We start from the raw sequence: 22,226 nt of genomic DNA on the forward strand, positions 1-22,226 counted from the left end.
ATATTAAAACTATAAAAAGCAGTCTCCAGGTGTGCAAGGAAGACAAGGAGGCATCACAAGGAGAAACTCAAATAACTCTTACACAAATTATATGATGGATATTCACCAACCTTCTCTAAGACACAATGAGGTGTTAGGAAAGGGGCTTGCCACCACCCATCTACATAAATAGCCCTTATGCTACATGTAGACTTTTAAAATAGTTACTTTTTTCCTGGTAAGGTGTTGCTAATGTTCTGTAAGAGATGTTTCCCATAGGAAATGTTTAAATATGGGGGGTGGTTTATGTGATGGTTGTAGTACACCACTGTAATTTGTCATGGATTCTAAATTTAAGTGTTTTTCCTGATGATTATTTTATCTATGAATCTATATTTTTCTGTTTTGTAGATTATTGCTGTTGTAGCACATGAATACTGCAGTTTTTACTGCTTCTTTCTCAATTCCCAAGAGAGCACGTCATGGAAGGAGAAAACCACACTCTGTCCGAATTTATCATCTTAGGATTCTCTGACCTAAATGATTTGCAATTTTTACTCTTTACCATATTTCTTATGATCTACCTTTGTACCCTGGGAGGAAATATTTTCATTATTTTGGTAACATTGGCTGATACACGACTCTATACCCCCATGTATTTTTTCCTGAGGAATTTGGCCTTTCTGGATATCTGCTACACCACCACTAATGTCCCCCAAATGATGGTTCATCTCCTATCAAAGAAGAAAAGCATTTCCTATGGGGGCTGTGTGGCTCAACTTTTTGCATTCCTTTTCTTTGTGGGAGTAGAGTGTCTTTTGCTGGCAGCAATGGCATATGATCGTTACATTGCAATCTGCAAACCTTTAAGGTATTCAGTTATTATGAACAAGGTCCTGTATAGCCAGTTAGCAGCCTCGTGCTGGACTGGTGGTTTCCTCAACTCACTGGTGCACACAGTACTGACATTCCACCTGCCCTTCTGTGGTAACAACAAGATTAATTATTTCTTCTGTGACATCCCCCCTTTGCTGATTTTGTCTTGTGGGGACACTTCCATCAATGAGTTGGTGTTACTATTCACTGGGGTCTTCATTGGATGGGCTCCTTTTCTGGGTATCATCCTTTCCTATCTCTACATTGTCTCTACCATCTTGAGGATCCACTCCTCAGAGGGTAAACAAAAGGCCTTTTCTACCTGTGCATCTCACCTGGTCATTGTCCTTCTCTACTATGGCAGCTCCATCTTCACATATGTACGACCCATCTCATCTTACTCATTGGCAAAAGACCAGCTGATCTCAGTACTGTACAGTGTTGTCACCCCCATGCTAAATCCCATAATTTACACTTTGAGGAATAAGGATATTAGAAAGGCCCTCAGAGCTGTGGGAGAAAATGTAGTAGCCTTCAAACTTCATTTCCCTTGAAATGTAGTGTTTATTTTTCTATCATGATAAATATTAGAATGCAATCTGGTTTTTTTTTTTTTTTTGCCAACATTACTAATTTCAATGATAAAAGGGACAGAGGAGACTGGTTCAAGATGGCAGAGTAGAAGGACATGCACTCACTCCCTATTGCGAGAGCACCAGAATCACAACTAACTGCTGAACAATCACCGACAGGGAGACACTGGAACTCACCAAAAAAGATACCCCACATCCAAAGACAAAGGAGAAGCTGCAATGAGATGGTCAGAGGGGCGCAATCACAATAAAATCAAATCCCATAGCCACTGGGTGGGTGACTCACAAAATGGAGAACACTTATACCAAAGAAGTCCACCCACTTGAGTGAAGGTTCTGAGCCCCATGTCAGGCTTCCCAACCTGGGGGTCCAGCAATGGGAGGGGGAATTCCTAGAGAATCAGACTTTGAAGCTTAGTGGGATTTGATTGTAGGACTTTGCCAGGACTGGGGGAAACAGAGACTCCACTCTTGGAGGGCACACACAAAGTAGTGTGTGCATCAGGACCCAGGGGAAGGAGCAGTGACCCCATAGGAGACTGAACCAGACCTACCTGCTAGTGTTGGAGGGTCTCCTGCAGAGGTGGGGGGTGGCTGTGGCTCACCATGGGGACAAGGACACTGGCAGCAGAAGTCCTGGGAAGTACTCCTTGGCTTGAGCCCTCCCAGAGTCTGCCATTAGCCCCACCAAAGAGCTGGGTAGGCTCCAGTGCTGGGTCACCTCAGTCCAAACAACCAACAGGGAGGGAACCCAGCCCCACTCATCAGCAGAGAAGTGGATTAAAGTTTTACTGTGCTCTGCCCATCAGAGCTCAACACCCAGCTCTGCCCACCAGAGCTCAACACCCAGCTCTACCCACCACCAGTCCCTCCCATCAGGAAGCTTGCATAAGCCTCTTAGATAGGCTCATCCACCAGAGGGCAGACAGCAGAAGCAAGAAGAACTACAATTCTGCAGCCTGTGGAATGAAAACCACATTCACAGAAAAATAGACAAAATGAAAAGTCAGAGGACTATGTACCAGATGAAGGACCAAGATAAAACCCCATAAAAATAACTAAATGAAGTGGAGGTAGGCAACCTTCCAGAAAAAGAATTCAGGATAATGATAGTGAAGATCACTATTCACTACAAACCAGAAGGGAGTGGCACGATATATTTAAAGTGATGAAAGGGAAGAACCTACAACCAGGATTACTCTACCGGGCAAGGATCTCATTCAGATTTGATGGAGAAATCAAAAGCTTTACAGACAAGCAAAAGCTAAGAGAATTCAGCACCACCAAAGCAGCTCTACAACAAATGCTAAAGGAAATTCTTTAAGTGGGAAACACAAGAGAAGAAAAGGACCTACAAAAACAAACCCAAAACAATTCAGAAAATGGTAATAGGAACATACATATCGATAATTACCTTAAATGTGAATGGATTAAATGCTCCAACCAAAAGACACAGCCTCACTGAATGGATACAAAAACAAGACCCCTATACGTGCTGTCTACAAGAGACCCACTTCAGACCTAGGAACACATACAGACTGAAAGTGAGGGGATGGAAAAAGATATTCCATGCAAATGGAAATCAAAAGAAAGCTGGAGTAGCAATACTCATATCAGATAAAATAGACTTTAAAATAAAGAATGTTACAAGAGACAAGGAAGGACACTACATAATGATCAAGGGATCAATCCAAGAAGAAGATATAACAATTATAAATATATATGCACCCAATATAGGAACACCTCAATACATAAGGCAAATGCTAACAGCTATGAAAGAGGAAATCGACAGTAATAAGATAATAGTGGGGGACTTTAACATCTCACTTACACCAATGGACAGATCATCCAAACAGAAAATTAATCAGGAAACACAAGCTTTAAATGACACAATAGACCAGATAGATTTAAATGATATTTATAGGACATTCCATCCAAAAACAACAAAATACATTTTCTTCTCAAGTGCTCATGGAACATTCTCCAGGATAGATCACATCTTGGGTCACAAATCAAGCCTTGGTAAATTTAAGAAAATTGAAATCTTATCAAGTATCTTTTCTGACCACAACATGATGAGATTAGAAATAAATTACAGGGAAAAAACATAAAAAACACAAACACATGGAGGCTAAACAATATGTTACTAAATAACCAAGAGATTACTGAAGAAATCAAAGAGGAAATCAAAAAATACCTAGAGACAAATGGCAATGAAAACACGACAATCCAAAACCTATGGGATGCAGCAAAAGCAGTTCTAAGAGGGAAGTTTAGAGCAATACAATCCTACCTCAAGAAACAAGAAAAATCTTAAATAAACAATCTAACCTTACAATTAAAGGAACTAGAGAAAGAAGAACAAACAAAACCCAAAGTTAGTAGAAGGAAACAAATCATAAAGAACACAGCAGAAATAAATGAAATAGAAACAAAGAAAACAATAGCAAAGATCAATAAAACTAAAAGCTGGTTCTTTGAGACGATAAACAAAATGGATAAACCTTTAGCCAGACACATCAAGAAAAAGAGGGAGAGGACTCAAATGAATAAAATTAGAAATGAAAAAGGAGAAGTTACAACAGACACTGCAGAAATACAAAGCATCATAAGAGACTACTACAAGCAACTCTATATACCAATAAAATGGACAACCTGGAAGAAATGGACAAATTCTTAGAAAGGTATAACCTTCCAAGACTGAACCAGGAAGAAATAGAAAATATGAACAGACCAATCACAAGTAATGAAATTGAAACTGTGTTTAAAAATCTTCCAACAAACAAAAGTCCAAGACCAGATGGCTTCACAGGTGAATTCTATCAAACATTTAGAGAAGAGCTAACATCCATCCTTCTCAAACTCTTCCAAAAAATTGCAGAGGAAGGAAACTCATTCTACGAGGCCATAATCACACTGATACCAAAACCAGACAGATATACTACAAAAAAAGAAAATTACAGACCAATATCACTGATGAATATAGATGCAAAAATCCTCAACAAAATACTAGCAAATAGAATCCAACAACACATTAAAAGGATCATACACCATGATCAAGTGGGATTTATCCCAGGGATGCAGGGATTCTTCAATATATGCAAATCAATCAATGGGATACACGATATTAACAAACTGAAGAATAAAAACCATATGATCATCTCAATAGATGCAGAAAAGCTTTTGACAAAATTCAACACCCATCTATGATAAATACCCTCCAGAAAGTGGGCATAGAGGGAACCTACCTCAACATAATAAAGGCCATATATGACAAACCCACAGCAAACATCATTCTCAATGGTGAAAAACTGAAAGCATTTCCTCTAAGATCAGGAACAAGACAAGGATGTCCACTCTCACCACTATTATTCAACATAGTTTTGGAAGTCCTAGCCACAGCAATCAGAGAAGAAAAAGAAATAAAAGGAATCCAAATTGGAAAAGAAGAAGTAAAACTGTAACTGTTTGCAGATGACATGATACTATACATAGAGAATCCTAAAGATGCCACCAGAAAACTACTAGAGCTAATCAATGAATTTGGTAAAGTTGCAGGTTACAAAATTAATGCACAGAAATCTCTTGCATTCCTATCCACTAACAATGAAAGGTCAGAAAGAGAAATTAAGGAAACAATCCCATTCACTACTGCAACAAAACGAATAAAATACCTAGGAATAAACCTACCTAAGGAGGTAAAAGACCTGTACTCAGAAAACTATAAGACACTGATGAAAGAAAGCAAAAATGACACAAACAGATGGGGAGATATACCATGTTCTTGGATGGGAAGAATCAATACTGTGAAAATGACTATACTACCGAAAGCAATCTACATATTCAGTGCAATCCCTATCAAATTACCAATGGCATTTTTTACAGAACTAGAACAAAAATTCTTAAAATTTGTATGGAGACACAAAGACCCTGAATAGCCAAAGCAATCTTGAGGGAATAAAATGGAGCTGGAGGAATCAGCCTCCCTGACTTCAGACTATACTACAAAGCTACAGTAATCAAGACCATATGGTACTGTCACAAAAACAGAGATATAGACCAATGGAACAGGATAGAAAGCCCAGACATAAACCCATGCACCTATGGTCAACTAATCTATGACAAAGGAGGCAAGGATATACAATGGAGAAAAGACAGTCTCTTCAATAAGTTGTGCTGGGAAAACTGGACAGCTACATGTAAAAGAATGAAATTAGAATCCTCCCTAACACCATACACCAAAATAAACTCAAAATGGATTAAAGACCTAAACGTAAGACTGGACACTATAACAGTCTTAGAGGAAAACGCAGGAAGAGCACACTTTGACATAAATCACAGCAAGACCTTTTTTGACCCACCTCTTAGAGTAATGGAAATAAAAAGAATAATAAACAAATGGGACCGAATGAAACTTAAAAGCTTTTGCACATCAAAGGAAACCATAAACAAGATGAAAAGACAACCCTCAAAATGGGAGAAAATATTTGCAAATGAAGCAACTGACAAAGGATTAATCTCCAAAATATATAAACAGCTCATGAAGCTCAATACTAAAAAAACAAGCAACCCAATCAAAAAATGGGCCAAAGACCTAAATAGACATCTCTCCAAAGAAGACATACAGATGGCCAAGAGGCACATGAAAAGCTGCTCAACACCACTAATTATTAGGGGAATGCAAATCAAAACTACAATGAGGTATCACCTCACACAGGTTAGAAAGGGCATCATCAGAAAATCTACAAACAACAAATGCTGGAGAGGGTGTGGAGAAAAGGGCACCCTCTTGCAGTGTTGGTGGGAATGTAAATTGATACAGCCACTATGGAGAACAGTAGGGAGGTTCCTTAAAAAACTAAAAATAGAATTACCATATGACCCAGCAATCCCACTACTGGGCATATACCCAGAGAAAACCATAATTCAAAAAGCCCCATGCACCCCAATGTTCATTGCAGCACTATTTACAGTAGCTAGGTCATGGAAGCTACCTAAATGCCCACTGACAAACAAATGGGTAAAGAAGATGTGGTACATATATACAATGGAATATTACTCAGTCATAAAAAGGAACGAAACTGGTCATTTGTAGAGAGTGGATGGATGTAGAGACTGTCATACAGAGTGAAGTAAGTCAGAAAGAGAAAAATAAATATCATATATTAATGCATATATGTGGAATCTAGAAAAGTGGTACAGATGAACCAGTTTGCAAGGTGGTGGGATGAATACAGTTTTTCTATTGAGACTTCCCAAATAATGTTTATGTTAGTCTGCCTTAATTTAGATTCCATAAAATGATCATTTCATTTCAATTTTGGACAGAATCAAAACAAACATTCTAAATTCTACATTATGCCTGAGGAGTATGGACTTGCATAGAAAAGAACAAATCAAGATGAAATGAGTTATCTCAACTTCAGCTCTGAGAACATTTCAGATTTTTCATTAGATGCAGAGAACAAATTCTGATTTATCTTCATCTGGAAAAGACCACGTCATAGTCCCTGCACTCTTTTGTATGTTCTTCACTTCTTTACATATGTGGCATATATCCATCTTCTTTGAGGAATCATCTTCAAATAACTCTACTTCCCATGTCATGATGCTTCTATGCTTCTTAAGTTAGTACACACTTTCACAAAACAGCCTTGCATACACAGTAAAATTCAGAAGGATAAAAACATCTTAATTTTTGAAGAGATATAAAATATTCAGTTCACATTCTATTCAAATTTAGAACGAGGAACACAACATACATTTATGAAGAAAGACAAGCAGATGGTTTTTAATTCTATGCCATTTTCATGTTTAAAAAATAGTGAGATTAAGAAGAAGACAAATAGGAGGAGTAAAAGGTAAAATGAACAAGATAGAAAAAAGGGTGAGGGGAGAGAAAAATAAAAGAAAGAAGAGAGCAAAATAAATGTAGGACAGGAGAAAGAACCTAAAAGCATAAGAGTCCTATAGTTATCTGAGAAAGAGAGAGAAAGAAAGACAGAGGAAAGAAAGGCTAACTGAATTGACATAGAAAACAGGAAATAGGAATTCCCTGGTGGTCCAGTTGTTAGGACTTGGCACTTTCACTGGGGTTTGATCCCTGGTTAGGGAACTAAGATTCCGCAAGCCATGCAGCATGACCAAAAATAAATAAATAAATAAAATAAAATAAAAATGAAAGAAAGAAAAAAAAGGAGTAAAGGAATATAGGAAGTATATAATTTCTCTACCTATGTTCAGAAAGCCTATTTATCATAATGGCACAAATAATAACTTTAGATTCTTTGCAGTATTTCAACAGATACCATACATAAAGGGTGTTTTACTTACTTCTGCCAAGAATCTCTATAAAACACTTAATCCTTAAATGTAAATTAAACAAATTTATTCTCACTGTTCATTCTTTCCTGTTTGATCATCATTTTCCCAAATCCTTCCCTTTTCTTTATCTGTAGAACTCAGTTTATAATTCATCATTTTTAGTTTTTATTAAATATATTGCTCTAAGTGATATTTTTTTGCATTTACTAGGTGTTAGGCTTTTCAAGGATAAGAGCTGTCTCTTCTCTTTTATATTCTCATCACTTCCTTTTTCTTATGACCAACAAAAGGCTCTGCCCCATATTTATTATTAAAAAGTTAATCTAGTTGTCTCACGAGCACACCAAAGAAGGGTATAAATTGATACTTATCGAAGAGAAATATGGAGAGAATAAGTCTCTGGAGAGAAAAATCCCAAGACATTAATGCCCAAGATGCCACTGGCCCTATATGGCTAAAAACTGTTTTCTTGATCACAAATATTCATTGCTTACTTTCTATGTTGCCATGTCCTCTGATAAAGTGGAGGAGTATTTTGTGAGTTTAGCATCACATTCAAGGAAATAGTGTGGATAGATTGTAGGTTAGATGTTTGAAAGAAGACAAATCTGACCTCTTGAGGGTAGCTTTCATAGCTGACAAACATTGAACAGGTAATCACAATCCATTAGTTAATTCAGTAAATATAGAGAGTGCACAAAAAATGTTCCAGACACTGTTTTAGGTGCTGGGTTGCAGTAGTGAATAAAACAGACAATAGTTTTGTGGGAGCTTTTTTTTTTTTTTTTTTTTTGAGACTGCATTTAAATAAAATAAAAATAAATAAAATAAAATAAATTTAAAAGACAGCATGTTTAATAAAATTTAATACACCAGATTAAGATAAGTGCCACTGATAACAACATAGCAAGAAAGGATACGCTTTTTTTGCTGTTGTTGTAACTTAACATAGGGCAATAAGAGAAATCCACACTGAGGAGGTAGCTTTTGGACAAAGACCCGAAAGAGCTGTGGGAATTAGATGTGTGGATTTATCAAGTGTAAGAATGCTTCATACAAGTGGAGAGCTGGTGCACAGACCTTGAGAAGAGGATGTAATTAGTGTGTTTTAGCAGCAACAATAGAGATCAGCGTGGCTGAGTAATCAAGGGTGGAGTGGAAGTGGAAGCTTGGAACATTAGGCTTATATTTAACAGAGTAATCCTGGATGCTGACTTGAGAATAGTGGGATGGATAAGAGTGGAAATAAGATTATTCCAATAATCCAAATGAGTGATGATGGTGATTTGCACAAATAGAATCACATAGGAGGTAGTAAGAAAGGAATTTTGCATCTATATTCATGAAACAGATTAGTCTGCAATTTTCCTTTCTGTTAAGTCCTTTTTCAAGTGTTGGTATCAAGGTTATGCTAGCCTAATAAAAGAAGTTGAGAAGTATTCCCTTTTTCTTTCTTTAGGAGAATATGTATAAGTTGCTATTATTTCCTCCTTAACTATTTGGTAGAATTCACCTGTGAAATCTGGGTTTGGTGTTTTCTTTTGGGGAAGATCTTAAATAGCAGCTCCAGTTTCTTATGTATATATCAAACTATTCAAATTTTCTTTCTTTTACTGTCAGTTTTAGTAATTTACTTTTGGTTTGAAGTAATTTGTAAATTTCATTTACATTATTAAATTTACTGGCATAAAGTGGTTCATAATGATCTCCTATAATTTTTGACATTGAGAATGTCTATAGTGATATTACATATTAAAATGATAATTTGAGTTCTTTCTCTCTCTCTTTAATAGTCTTACTGGAGTTTATCACTTTCACCAATCTTTTCAAATAACTAAGTTTTGACTTTATTGACTTTTCTTTGTTGCACTTTCGTTTTCTATTTTAATGATTCATGTTATTATTTTCATTATTTCCTTTCTTCTACTTTCTTTAGGTTTGAGTTGCTGATTTTATTCATTCATTCGTTCATTCATTCAGCCTCTTGAGATGAAACTTTAGGGTATTGATTTTCAATATTCTTTTCTTTTCTTTGCCTGAGATGCACGGCTTGTGGGATTTTATTTCTCCAACCAGGGATTGAACCCCGGGCCCTCTGCAGTGAAAAAAACCATAAAATATTTGGAATAAATTTCACCAAAAAATGTGAAAGCTCTCTACACTGAAAACTACAAAACATTGCTGAGAGAAATTTGAAAAGCACAAATAAATAGAGAGATATAACATGTTAATCCACATCATGTAACCTCAACTGGGATGATATTGCTCCTAAGAGGGTGAAAATTGGCTTTTGGGCTACAAAAAATCTTAGATATTACAATGTCCCTCCAAAGGCCACAGTCCATAAACACATATATTGTATATCTGAGGTATTAAAATTTTGTAGGGATGGGATGATTAAGAAAAAAAGTATCAAAAAATCTGTCTTCTTGCTCTTAACTCTGAGATTTCCAGGCTTTCCTGATATCTTTCTGCTCAATCATGAAGACTAAGAAGAACAAGTCCTGGTGCCCAGCCCAACAACCCTCTGTCACTTCACTTCAGTAACAGTTCACTTATCAATATTTTCAAGATACCTCCTAACTTTCTTACTAAGTTATTGGTGCCAAAGAGGAATGGAGAGTAGTGTCATAAGCTTAACACGATCTAATATCTCAACTATACTGATAACTATGGATAGTTTGAATTTAAATTCCCAGTTCATTCTTTATCAGTGACCTCTCCAGTTCCTAAATTGCTAGACAAACCAACATTCAAGGAAAAATTTGTTTCATATTGTAGAGTGTTTTAGAGTTATTTTAAAAGATATGGTGGAGAACATGCCAATGTTCACCTTTAGATAGGGTTTTCCAACGTTTTTGTCTTCTATTTTTTTCTGATTAAAATTAAAATATTTGTTTCAGAATATTTAAAAAATATAGAAAATAAAATAAAAACATTAAAAATCCTTAATGTCTCCATCTGAGAAAACCTCTACTAATGGTTTGGCATATGTTCTTCTAATCAATCTTCCATGCACAAAATATTCAAAATGGGGATCAGAAAGTATATGTTATAATCTGTTTTTTCCTTAGGTACCATATTTTGATAATTTCTCATGGCAATAAATATTCTCCTGAAACATGATGTTTGAATTATATACAAGTCTTCATATGAATACAGCAAACTTTTTATATATCCACCCTTATTAATGGGTATGTTTATTTATTTTTGTTATGATAAATTTCTGTAATAAGCATACTAAATTAGACTCCCTGATTTTGGGGTTAATTTTCCTGTATTTTACTAAACTTTTAAAGAGACTCATCCCAATAATTTAGAGACCCCCTGGTGCTGGTCATCATTCTGGAAAATTCAAGAGCCATTTGGCTAATGTAGGGTTCAGTGTCTGTGTGGACAAATTATTGTAAGTGCTGTGTAGAGAAGAGCGCTCAAAATCTCTAAGCACTTTCTACCCAGAATCTAATCTACTCTTTACATAAATCCTCTGCGATAAGTAATGCTATTATTCCCACCTTCCAGATGAAAACACTGAGTTGCAGCAAAATAAACATCTGACAGAGTTATGCAGCCATCAGGTGAAAAAAAGAGACAAATTTTATTGGTCCCAAACTAATATACTTTCAATTGAGTAGCTGAAAATTAAAATATTCTATTTCTTTGCTAAGACTTTCTATTATTCCACATATTTTATGAGTGTTTTCAAATGCTTGTTCAAACATTTTTATTTCTGCTTTTATCAGATAATCTAACATCTGTGTTTTCTCAGTTGGGTATCTTTTCTTATATAAGTTGAAAACTTTTATTATTCTTTATATGCTGAATATTTTCGGATTGTATCATAATTCCTTTGAATATTACACATGAGACTCTAGGTCTTGTTTAAATCCTATGGAAAGTGTCAGTGTCTTTGTTTTAGCAGGCAGTTAACCTGAGTTTAAGTCTCTACCTCTTGTGGACTACAGTTGCAATGTTAGTTCAATTTTCAAAGCTTTTGCAGTGTTTTTCAGATCTGTCTCACTGATTATCCCATTCAGTAATCAGTTTGGAACCTGGAAGTTCAATTCTTGAAGTTTTTGCTATGCTATTTAGTATCAGATCCACACACGTGAGACTTGCTATCTCTCTCTTATCTCCCTGGTAATATCTAGTTCTATGGTCCTCTATCTAGAACCTAGAGCTCTACCTAGTGCTCTGCCATGCACTTTCTCAGTTGCACTCAGTCTGTGGAGAAGAAGGAGGTGGAAAGACAGAGAAATAAAAAAAATCAGTGGTGTTGTTTCCACTCTCATGAAACTGCAGCTGTACAGAATGGAAAGTCAGGTTCTCTTACATGAGAGGTTTGACTCTTGTGGGTTCTACTCCCACTGCTGCCACTGTCACTGCTTTCATGGAATGGGCTGGGCATGAAAAAACAGAGAGAAGAGAAAAAATAACAGGAGTTGATCTGTAACATCAGCTTTCATGTGGGTCTCCAACCAGACCGCCTTAAGAGTTGAACTGCAGCATCAGCTCTCCCTGGATCCCCAGCCTGCCAGCGCACCTGCAGATTTTGGATTTACCAGCCTCCATAATCACATGAACCAATTTCGTAAATAAATCTCTCTACAGATACACAACCTATTGGTGTTACCGAGTCCAAGCTCGCTCTGCTCACCACATGACAGGCCAATAAATAGGGAGACGGGGTGCTGAGGCAAGGAATAGGCAGACTGAGAAGATGGCGGGCTAGTGCACCCAAAAAACCATCTTATGGGGTCTGGATGCCAGTTTCTTTTATAGAACAAAGAGGGGGAGGAGGCCAGGAAATAAAGTAAAAGGGCCATTAGTTTTGCCTGGCTTGGCCAGCATTGGGGAGGGGATATGTTAATTTCTTCTTTTCTGCAGCCATTCACAGGTGGGCAGGGTCAGATTGTCTCCCTGTGAGCTGAACAAAAGCAATTTAGTAACATTTCCGCAGAGGGGCAGGGTTCCCTCTGGCAGGCCATTCTGTATGCTTACAGCTATAGACAGTGATTATAATAAAAAAGCAACGAAAAGCAAAGGTTAACAAAGAAACAGATCCAATATGGAGTCAGAATTGGCTCTTCCCTGTTATATTGGTTCTGGAAATTCTCTAGAGCATCTAGACGAATGCAGATTTTGGTATTCCTCATTCTGAGCATTAGGAATTCATTTTCATGCTCCTTGAGCCAGAGAATCTCGGAGGGCTTCTCCTAGAGCTCTCTGTGACTGTGATATGGTGTTAACTGTTTTACCTCTGCTTCTGATTGTGTTAAGCTCAGGCTGGGGTATTGCAGAGGGATAATGGTAAACACTGCCAATTTGGTGGCAATTTGAATTCTAGTATTCTTCCCCAATCCACCTGCAAATATTTATTTTTCAGGATGCTCAAATAGCTTCTCCTTGCTTTCTGTTCAGGTTTTACAGCTACATTTCATATAAGAGATTGAGTGAGTGTGTTTATGCCATCATCCAGGGAACTAGAACGGGTATTTTGAAATTTGACTGACATTCAGTGAAACAGAATAGTCAGGGCTTATTTCTTCCAGATTTTACCATACTGTTTTCAACTCTGTCAGTATTGGAAGGGAATGACTGTAACAGCAATTGTCGGTGGGCACAGAAATAGCTGTGAGGTGGTGGAAGCACCACCAGATTACAATCAGTAGAATTGAGTTTGAAGTTGGACATTACTGTTAAATACCAGTGCAATCTTAGTTAAGACTGTTATTCCTTAATTTCTGTTAAATGAACATAACTTTCAAAAATGCAAAAGTAATTTTTGAAATAAACAACTGTAGAAAACAACACATTGTTATTTGGGTGGCAGATTAATGAGAGCTAACATCTCTTGCATGCTTATTGTGTGTGACACTATTTAATGTGATTAGTATATATTAACCTATTTGATATTCACAACAGTCACATGAGAGAGGCACTATTACTATCTTATTTTACAGATAAACCACTGAGCCACAAAATTGCTAATTAGCTTTCCTAAGGTCACATATCTAATAACAATGGTGGGCCATTGTTTAAACTCAAGCAATCTGAATCTAAAAGCTGTGTTCTTAACTGATGTATATAGTACACTGAGAATGAGCAGCATGGTTTATAGTTTTCCTGGAATAGTTAAAAAGAATGAGGGATTGAATCAGTCTATTTGAAATATTTCATTAGATCATTTAATCACAAAACAAAAAAGAATTTGAAATTTTGGAGTTTGAATTCCTTCTTCTAATATACAGAGTAGGTAACTAGAATAACTTTGGAGGCCCCTACAGTGTTTATTTTCTCACTGAGACTCCAGATTATGGCAATCACTAATCTGTACTAAACCTTGTACCAAAAAACAATCCAGTCATTTCACAAAGATCAAGCAGCAGCTGCTTAGAGCCATCATTTTGCAGTTTCCAAGCAATTAAAACTTGTCTCCTTGGAAACTGGCTGTTGTCAAGCAAGGTCTTGTTCTACTAAGGCCACTAGGGGGCTCATTAGAAAACTTCCAGATAATTGTATTACTAAAATGTTATGAATGTTTGCACAAAGTGATTAAGTACATAATTGTTTAAATGCCTCAAAACTATTTTCCCTGAAGAGCAAGATGATTTATCAGGGCATACATACTGAACACTTTCAAGGTTGTCTCCAGAGGTCCCAGCTTTGTTAGGCAATCGCTGGTGCTTCTATCTAATATTGCTTCTATCTCAATTTTGCCAAGGTTTTAACAATTTCACAACTTAACTCCTGGAAGAGGCCTCTGGGGGCAGGCTGCTTAACAAAGAACATTGAGATAAACTTTCTTTAAAGTTTAAGCCCTCCCCAAGGAAAAAAGAGATTGGTAACGACACACAAAACACCACTCAACTGTAAAGTAAAGGGTCATCACTATTGAAAAAGGAAGACACTTTAGGAAAACTCGAGGGTGTCTTATTTTCTCCAAGAGCCACTAAATGTGAATGAATGAGAACTAGACCCTTGTTAATATCAATTCTGTATATATTCATTCAACCATTCATTCACTTATTCATTCATTCCATTCAATTAGTTATTCTGATATCTTGGATCATTGTTATAATGGCTTTCCATAGCCAAAGTTCTAATTCAACCAAGTTGAATAATAATTTAGGTAATATAACTATGAAGAATGTGTCTCATTTTGTAACATAGAAGCTTTTTGCCACTTGATATTTCTATTGCAGCATTTTGAATATTATTTTTCAATTTTATAATGAAATCTCATGCTTTTCTACAGTTTACTGCTATTTGTGAGTCATAGTATAGGTTTTTCATATTTTAATACAATTTACTGTTGGGATTACAAGTTTATGTCTGATATTTGTTACTAGAGTATCTATAAATTCTTTTGATCTAGCTTTGAAAGCTATATGCATTATATATATATAATGCCATATACAGATTACAAATATATATACATATAGATACATTTAATAAAATTGTGTATTTGGAGTATTTCTTTAGATTATTCCAGCTCATGACACATGTATTATCACAATTAAGGATCTACAAGAAGTGAGATTCTGAGCTAAGGAAGAATAAATTTAGATAAAAACAGGACAGTGATAATAGAAATTATCTCCTACCTCTATAGCTGCATCATTTTATTCCAAACTCATCCTTAAGCTGCCTTGCTCTAGAACTTCTTCTATGATTACATTTGAAATAGTTAAATTAACCACCACTATTCCCTTCCCTCAAGTTCTCTGTTTTGTTGTGTATTAAGAAATTAATAACTAAGGATGTATATATATGTATAACTGAATCACTTTGCTGTACATTAGAAATTAACACTATGTTGTAAATCAATTTACCTCAATAAAAGAAATTTAAAAAAGAAATTAATAACTGTTTATTTGGAGGAGATAGATGGATGTGGTAAAGGGATAAGAAGAATATATTCCATCATACATCTTTCATATACTTTATTTTCTAAAATATGTGAAAGTATCATCTATTCAATGATACTAAACTACATCCATAATTAAATAAATGATTTCATGGCAGAAGTACATTATGCAAGGGCATTCTCATGTTATTAATTGGCATAGGACATATACTTTTATCCCTTTCAAAATGGCAGAGAGCATGTTTAAAAATTGTGTTAATACGACATCATTTCATTCAAATGGGAATTATCTGCTTTCTTAATTTTAATCTGGTTTAATTTAAAAATCATAAATCAAATTCTTAATATCTAACTGACCATTGTCTGTCCCCACTAGTCTCCTGGTGTGCACTTCAAGATATAAACAAATTTAATATTAGTCTAAACAAACAAAGCAGTAAAAATCTTACTGATTTTTATTAATATATTTGAATAACTTTTTATATACCTACACAAAAATGATACTACCAAGAGTTAAGTTCTGCTTTAGGGTTGAATAGGAATCTAATTTTTTCCTTAAAGAAAAAACTACTTTTTTCTTTAGGGTTGCAACTCAGAACCATTCCCACGATTGTCCCACTCCAGCTTCACCCAAGACCAACTGCAAGTTCATATCAGATGAAAATACGTATCAGGTAAAAACAGGAGATCATGAATATAGTGAGCATGATTCTGGACGTATGTATCCTCTGCATTTTCAAACAACATGATAGAGTAAGATATTGCAATTTTATTTTGAAAGTATGATTAAGTGAAATTTGAGAGAAGACTTTCAAAACACTAGTTCATGCAACCATAATGTTTCTCTCTTGCCTGTCCAAAGGTTGTCTCTTCCAGAAAACCTCAGATTAACCCTCATTTTGAAATAATTATATTAATATGCAATGCAAGTTCTAGTGACCTAAGTTTAATTTGATCCTTCCAGTTTTCATTCTATAGTACTTCTCATGTGAAAGTTATTTTTATGATTACATCAAATCTATCTTAAGGAAAAATGATTCCATTTTCTCTCTTATCTTCAGGAAGCACCTAATACAAAATGTTCCCCTTTTTCATTTAATTAAATGATTTACCAAAAAGTTGTTTTAAATAAATAATATTACTGTAGTGCATGGCAACCATGACTTGGCATATAAATAATTAATACACTGCTTTCCAAAAGTCTATTATGTAAACCAAAGTGAAATTATATGTTCCTCTTACTTACGAAAATGATTCTGAAATTTGTCATATCCTGCCCTTCCCTTCCCTTCATGGGCAAATAGTTGTTATTTTCATACATTCAACCCAAAAGATTAGTGCATCTTTGAAAAAGCATCCTTCTGTCTTCTCTAGGACCAAAATGTATAGATCTGGGTGATGAACAAGTAGCTTCATTTGCAGAAGTTCTATACGAAGAAAGATAAAAGCAGGCAACATAATATTTTTTTCACCTTCAGTTATCCCACCTTTCCTATCCCACACTATTATTCTTATTCTGAATTGAGATGCTTCCCTTTGAATATTTCCTCATTAATACAATTCCCTAGAACTCTAACAATATTATGACGAAGTTCTCTAATATCATTACTTTTTTATGATGACTTTTCTGCACATTAATGCACGGTTTTTCTCCCAAATATTGTTTCCCTTATCATTCAAAGTTGCTCCTTCCTTCACAGTTTGGCAGTGTGGGGTGTGTCAAGGTATGCATTCTCTTATTTTTCTTCTAGTTTGTTACTTCTTCCTTATCACATAAAAATATCTTGTCTTTTGAAGCCTACATCTTTTTACAGCAAAATTCTCTACATCTTCTTGTTTCCTTCATCCATTTAATCTCCTCAGTGAGTACTGGGCACTTGTATCAGTGTTTTCTTCCTAGCACCAAATTTGGCCATCATCAGGGTATCTTTGTATCAACAGATAATCCAGCTTCACACTGGTCATGATGCTGGCACAATCAATATCCAGGTAGACGGTGCAACCTCCTTGTAAATCTCAGACCTCTTTGGCCTCATTCATTTTTTATTCAAAATGACTGTTGACCACCAACTTAGTGTAAGGGATGTGGTATCTGCTGAACATCAGAAAATACAAATGTGTATGAGGTCAAGTCTTAATTCTCTACCCTCAAATAATTCATCATATAAAGAGGAAAACAGACAGATACCAGGTAATTAGAATACAACATGATAAGTGCAATAGTTGTTATGAAAAGATGTCACAAAAACATAGGAGAGTCCTAGAAAGACATTTCAAAGATGACTAAAGGATTTGAGGATCTCATCATGTTAACAACCTATACTTCTTCCCAACTATATATTCTCCTTTCATGGTTTCATGCTTGATCTTGGAGTTAGCTCATAAAATTCTACCGCTTCTTTCTCCCACTACTTTTCTTTTTCCAAAATTTTTATTAATGTATAATTTACATACAGTAACAATCACCATTTGACTATATATTTTGTGGTTTTTAACAGACATATAGTCATGTAACCATAGCCATAATCAAGCCGTAGAACAGTCCCCTCATGCCCTAAAATTGTCCCATGCCCCTTTCTAGTAATCTCCCCCAGACAGCCTCTGTGACCACAGATCTCTTTCTGTCCCCATAGTTTCAGCAGTTCCAGAAGGTAATCATATAAATAATTGTAAAAGTGGAATCGAATAATATGTAGCCTTTTACACTACTTCTTTTTCATTTCTTTGGCTTCAAAAATACCTTCAGTTTCAGACCACACTTACGTTCTTATAGATCCATAACCCATGCCTGTAAGAGTTACAGTAGAAAACTTCTGTTCTTTTTCCTGTGACTTCCAGCTCTCCGGCATACATGTCCTCCTTCCATATTTCCACCAAATACCCCAAAGCAGCAGACAGTCTCTTCCACTCATATTGCCCAGAAAATCTGGAGAAATTCCACAATAATGTAGTCTGGTATCTTTATAAAATAATGAACTCACTCTTACTTTTTAGTTATTTGCCCTTTGTTCCCACTGTTTCCTACTTCCTTTGGGAATTGTTTCAAATATTCACCATTCCTTCATTAACTTACTTATACTCTCTTCATTCTTAGCAATGCCCTCACCTCTGTTTTATAGAAGAAATGTAAGCTATTAGACAGCAACAGTTAATGACATTTTTCATATTCTCAGCCATCTTCTACAAATTCTCTCATATTGGTATCACCAAATACAATTATTGCTAAGAAATGAGATTGAACCGTGACACTGTTGCTAAATACAAGGAAGTGATTACCGACCTTAAGCAGAAAAGTTTTGGTGAGATAATAGAGGTGGAAGCCTGATTGCAGGAGGCAGCATGAATGGACACAGCTGTCGTATAAAGACTCTTCGTAAATGCAGCAGGTAGTCTTTCCCATGACCTCTTTTCCATTACTGTACGTATGATGTTGAATGATCAATATCATCCTGTCAATCCACAACTTATTCTTACTTCCATATTTGGCTGGAATATACTTACTTGAAGAATAAAGTTGTACCAACATATTTAGCTCGTCTTGTAGTAACTTCCTTAAGGCATAGTGCATCTAGATCCGTATTTCTCAACAGCAGCCCTGTTGACATTTGGGGCTGGATAATTCTTTGTGTGGGGGGCTTTGTACATTGTAAGATATTTAGCAGCATCCCTGGCTTCTACCCACTAGATGTCAGGAGCATCCTCCCAAACAGTTGTGACAACTAAAGATATCTTCAGGCATTGCCAAATGTCCCTACAGACAAAATCACCCTCTTTGAGCATCACTGCTCTAGATGGTACAATGCTCTGAATTTCTCAGTGTTGTTCATGCAGTAGTTGTTGTTTTGCATTCTGGGTTGACAGCTGTAATCCAAAGGCCATGTCGCCATCAAATAACTGATCAGCCAACCCACTGAAATTGATCACTATTTACTAAGTACTTATGATGTGCTGTGTGATTAAGACAAATGTAGGACTACCATCACCTCTGATGACTTGTCCCTTCTGCCTCTGTATGCACTCTGGAATGTTCATTTTTGAATGGAAACATAAATTACTTTTTAAAAAATTTATTATTTTTTTTAATATAATAAGTGCTTAGAAAAGTTATACTTAAAGAAATCTCTCATATATAACTCAGCTTTTTTCCCCCTTCTTTTTCATTTTATTTTTTTATTGAAGTATAGTTGATTTACAATGTTGTGTTAGCTTCAGGTATACAACAAAGTGATTCAGTTATACATATATATATATATATATATTCTTTTATATATATATATATATATAGATTCTTTTCCTTTATAGATTATTACAGAATATTGAGTATAGTTCCCTGTGCTATACAGTAGGTCCTTGTTGGCTATCTACTTTATATATAGTAGTATGTATATGTTAACTCCAAACTCCTAGTTTTTCCCTCCCCCCTACCCCTTTCCCTTTGGTAACCATAAGTTTGTTTTCAATGTCTGTGTATCTACTTCTGTTTTGTAAATAGGTTCATTTGTATCATTTTTTTTAAGATTCCACATATAAGTAATGTCTTATATTTGTCTTTGTCTGGCTTACTTCACTTAGTATGATAATCTCTAGGTCCATACATGTTGCTGCAAATGGCATTATTTCATTTTTTTTATGGTTGAGTAATATTCCATTGTATATAAGTACCACATCTTCTTTACTCATTCATCTGTTGATGGACATTTAGGTTGTTTCCATGTCTTGGCTATTGTAAATAGTGCTTTAATGAACACTGTGGTGCATGTAACTTTTTGAATTACAGTTTTGTCTAGATATATGCCCCAGAGTGGGATCGCTGGAGTGGTAACTCTATTTTTAGTTTTTTAAGGAACCTCCATACTGTTCTTCATAGTGGCTGCACCAATTTACATTCCCACCAACAGTGCTGGAGGGTGAGGATAACCCCATTTTATTTAGCATTTACTATATGTCAGGTACTAAGTGTGCTATGTTCATCAGTGTGTCTGTGTATGTGTCTGTGTTTCTATATGTATTGGGAGGGAAAAGGAAGTAGAAGTATAAATTGTCATTTTTTCTTAATATGAAAGAATAAATAAATTGTTTCAATGACTAAACACGTGAAGAAATCAGACAAAGAGTGTTCGTAATGACAATGGCTACTTTACATGATAAACGTGCAGAGAAAACTGTACTGCTTTTCCTCAACATTACATATGGAAGGAATTCCGATTATTAAAAAAATTTTCTTGTGTATAATATTGAACAGTCACCAAAAACAGGACAAAAGTGTCTTTTTCCTGGTGAATTCACCACCCAACAGTAACTTTCTTAAAGCTCCCTTCATGGCCTCATTCCTTAAGCTGCGTACAATAGGGTTCAGCGTTGGGGGCACTACTGCATAAAAGATAGATATCATAATGTGAAAAGCAGTTGGAGAATCTGAAGTCGGTTTTAGAAACTCAAAAATGCCCGCGGAGAGAAAAAATGACCTAACAAAGAGGTGGGGCAGGCAGGTAGAGAAGGTCTTGGATCGGCCCTCAGCAGAGGGTATACTTGGAACTGTGGAAAAGATGTGCATGTAGGAGAGAACAACGGAGATGAAGCAGATTAATGCCGGCACAGTCATGAAAGCAGCCACTCCAATCACTCCAAGGTAATCATTGGAACAGGAGAGCTTCAGCAACTGGGGGATATCACAGAAGAACTGGTGGAATATTTTGGCCCTACAGAATGTGATGGAGAATGTGGCAGCCGTGTACAAGATTCCAGAGATGGCTCCACTCAGCCATGCATCTATCACAGCCCACTTACAGGCTCTGGGATCCATGATGACCTCGCAGTGCAATGGGAGGCAAATGGCTGTAGAGCGGTCATAAGACATCACTGTGAGAATGGCCACCTCAGCCCAGGCCAAAGATGTGAAGAAGAAAACCTGAAGTATGCACTGACTGTGGCACTATAGACATTGCCCATAAGTTAATTGTCAATGGACTGGGGGACTGTGATAGAAATGAAAGAGAGGTCCAGGAGGGAAAGGTGTTTCCAGAAGTAATACGCTGGGGATTGGAGATGTTGGTCCAGGGTTGTGATGGCGATAATTATGAGGTTACCTGCTAAGGCTAATAGGTACATCAGCAAGAAAAGCAATGCACATAAGATTTGCAGCTCACGGTTGTTGGAGAACCCCATGAGGAAGAATCCGCTCATTGTGGTTACATTTGCCATAACCATTTTGGAGATACACATTGTGTTGGCAGCTGGAAGATAAAGAGGATAGGGGAAATGCAGTAGAGAGATGTTAAAATAAATTATTCATTTATTCATCATTGCTTCTTTCAACAATTAACTTTTAAGTACCTGTTATTCATCAGCTGTGCCCTAGATGTTGAGGATCCAAAGGTGAAGATATGTATTACTTGTGTTCATGGAGCTTACAGAAAACACTAGTAAACTGCTAGTTCCTGAGTGCAAATGTGATCAGAGTCACTGGTCCTGTCACAGAAGGACAGCTGAATTTCCACAACTAAAAAACACCATTCTATTTCCACAGATGAAACCCATTGCTTTGCTTTAAGTAAAGAATAGAAAATCAGTGATCAGCTCTTGAT

General features: G+C 36.1%; 2 protein-coding genes across 2 annotated transcripts; one reads left to right on the forward strand and one right to left on the reverse strand.

Moving 5' to 3' along the window:
- The first annotated feature begins 461 nt into the window (after window positions 1-461).
- On the forward strand, window positions 462-1,409 carry LOC103002200 (olfactory receptor 5V1). The gene has a single exon (XM_007179108.2). It carries the CDS (start codon window positions 462-464, stop codon window positions 1,407-1,409), a length of 948 nt encoding a protein of 315 aa, XP_007179170.1.
- Window positions 1,410-20,850: 19,441 nt separating this feature from the next.
- Window positions 20,851-21,849, reverse strand: LOC114237380 (olfactory receptor 14J1). The gene is given in 3 exon segments (XM_028165695.2): window positions 20,851-20,916; window positions 20,918-21,576; window positions 21,579-21,849. Coding segments are annotated over 3 exon segments (996 nt in total).
- Between the last annotated feature and the right edge of the window lie 377 nt (window positions 21,850-22,226).

The sequence above is a fragment of the Balaenoptera acutorostrata genome, chromosome 10 (assembly GCF_949987535.1).
Source record: "Balaenoptera acutorostrata chromosome 10, mBalAcu1.1, whole genome shotgun sequence".
NCBI lineage: Eukaryota > Metazoa > Chordata > Mammalia > Artiodactyla > Balaenopteridae > Balaenoptera > Balaenoptera acutorostrata.